Consider the following 2367-nt stretch of genomic DNA (forward strand, 5'->3'; position numbering starts at 1 on the left):
ACACATACAAATGGGACTACATCAAACTAAAAATAAATGTAAATAGAGAAGATGCAATTGGTAAAATAGACATTTCTTAATTTTATTACTCATTTAACTCAGAAATACAAATAAATGACAAATGTTTATTCCATGTATTTTAAGTTAAGATACTGATATTTACTTATCCTATATAATAAAAGCCTAATATGCTAAGTGTCCGGTCATCCAGTCATCCATTCAACCAATCAAAGTGTAATGTGCTAATTATATGCTAAGGCTGCTCAATCGCTCGCTATGATGTGCACTGACCACCAGGGAGCAGACGCTCTGACTGGTCGGTTAGCTTGCTGCTACCAGTCAATCAGGACTGGTTCAGCTGATCAGGACTGAGCAAGACGGGCCAGACATGCCCTGGAGCCCTCCCGCGGTCCCTCACCAGCTGGCCAATCCCCTGTGTCCCTCCCTGGCCCCAATCATGCACCAGTAGGGTCCCTCGGCCTGGCCTGTGTCCTCTCACAATCCAGGACCCCTCAGGGGGGCACATTGACTGTTAGGTAGTTCCATCTATCTATATCAGAGGTCCTCAAACTTTTTAAACAGGGGGCCAGTTCACTGTCCCTCAGACATTCCATACATGTGCACTGCAGGCCCAGAACGAGTCAGCTGCTAAGCAGGACAGGCAGCGGCAGCAAAAGCACCTGGCGGGCCAGATAAATGGTTCCCGTGGGCCGCATGTGGCCCGCGGGCTGTAGTTTGAGGACACCTGATCTATATAACAAAAGCCTAAGCAACCATTACAGCAGAACGACTGGAACAACCAGAACGACTGGTCACTATGATGCGCACTGATCACCAGGGGGCAGACGCTTAATACAGGAGCTGCCCCCTCGTGGTCAATGCGCTCCCACAGGGGGAGTGCTGCTCAGCCAGAAGCTGAGCTCACAGCTGGTGAGCACAGCGGTGGTGGCAGGAGCCTCTCCCACCTCCATGGCAGCACTAAGGAGCAGCAAGCTGAGCGGTCAGGAGCAAGCAGGGGGGTGGTAAGGAACAAGGGGTCCCGGAATGTGAGAGGGCGAAGGCCAGCCTGAGGGACCTCCCCCCGCACCTCCGCACCGCCCCCAGTACACAGATTTCATGCACCGGGTCTTTAGTTTAAAAATAACAAAGTGTATTACATGTTGCCATAATAATTTGTTTTATTATAGCTATATTTTCAAACAAACAATCATTGAGAAGGTGTTGTTTCACAATTTAATGCATGGCTTTAAAAAGATAGCTGGATCTCCTGTCTGCATCTGCGTTTACTTGGCTATGATGTCAGATGTCATGGAGCCTCTGTGAAACTCACTGTACACTTGTAAGAGATTAAGAGTTAAAAAGCAAATGTCTTGGTATTATAGTGAAAATTCCCAAAGACTTATTGACCTCACAAACCCTGCAAGGGAACCACCTTGAGAACTGCTGCCATAATATTATCCTACGGGTACCCAACCCACAGAGCTCTGTGGATTTTTCAACTTACTGATTTAAATAAATCTGATACTTTTGTAAAGTGATACTACTATTGCTGAGAGATTTTTTTCTTTTTCTTTTTTAAATAAGTCTTAGAATCCATGAGAGAAAGATTTGGATTTTATAGCTCCTATTACGCAAAAGTGAATTTTCTAGCTAGGATTATATACTATTCCATTTTCATTTTGCAAAGTGTTCCTGGGCACTGAATGCATAGAGTGCAACTTTGGGTCTCCCTCACAGGGTTTCCTAGGGCTTTGGCAGGTTAGGGTAGGACTGCCACCTTGAGTTCATAGTTAAGCCCTCACTTTTGCCTGCATTAGCTTCTGTCCACCAAGATTAGCACTGTTTCTGAAATGGAGTGTTTGCATGGCCATTCTTATGCTTCCAGAGAGCCAGTCGCATTGCACACAGGAGAGCTGGACGATCCCTCGAGCTGCTTCACATTCCCCTCTACAGGTGAGTTTCCAGTGAAAGCACTGGAACGGGCTGCTTACCCCCCTGCAGTGGCTCCGTTTCCACAAGGATACAGACTAACACTGCTACAGTAGCCTGTACATCCCTGTGAAGTCTCTGGTCTCATCCCTGCTCTCCCCCTTTTCCCACTCTGCTTCATCCATCCTTGAATTGTTCTTGAACATCCCAGGCAGCTTCTGGTCAGGGCCTTTCCACCACTGTCCCTCCACATTGCTAACCCCTCACCACCTTTGGAGCCTTTGCTCAAATGTCACTTTGTCAATGAGACTCTCACAATCTTATTTAAAAATATTACCCTCCCATACTCCTAGAGCCCCTTATTTTTTCTTTCATTAGCTTGCACATATTTTAATATGCTATATAACGGACTAATCTATGTTGTTCATTGTGTGTCAT

General features: G+C 46.1%; 1 protein-coding gene across 1 annotated transcript in view; it reads left to right on the forward strand.

Moving 5' to 3' along the window:
- The window catches only part of CCDC158 (coiled-coil domain containing 158), an 84506-nt gene that overhangs the window by 76031 nt on the left and 6108 nt on the right, over positions 1–2367 (forward strand). The window contains exon 21 of the mRNA XM_015570218.1: positions 1886–1953. Coding sequence (XP_015425704.1) covers positions 1886–1953 — 68 coding nt within the window. The remainder of the gene's footprint in view (positions 1–1885; positions 1954–2367) is intronic.

The sequence above is a fragment of the Myotis davidii genome, unplaced genomic scaffold (assembly GCF_000327345.1).
Source record: "Myotis davidii unplaced genomic scaffold, ASM32734v1 scaffold892, whole genome shotgun sequence".
Taxonomy (NCBI): domain Eukaryota; kingdom Metazoa; phylum Chordata; class Mammalia; order Chiroptera; family Vespertilionidae; genus Myotis; species Myotis davidii.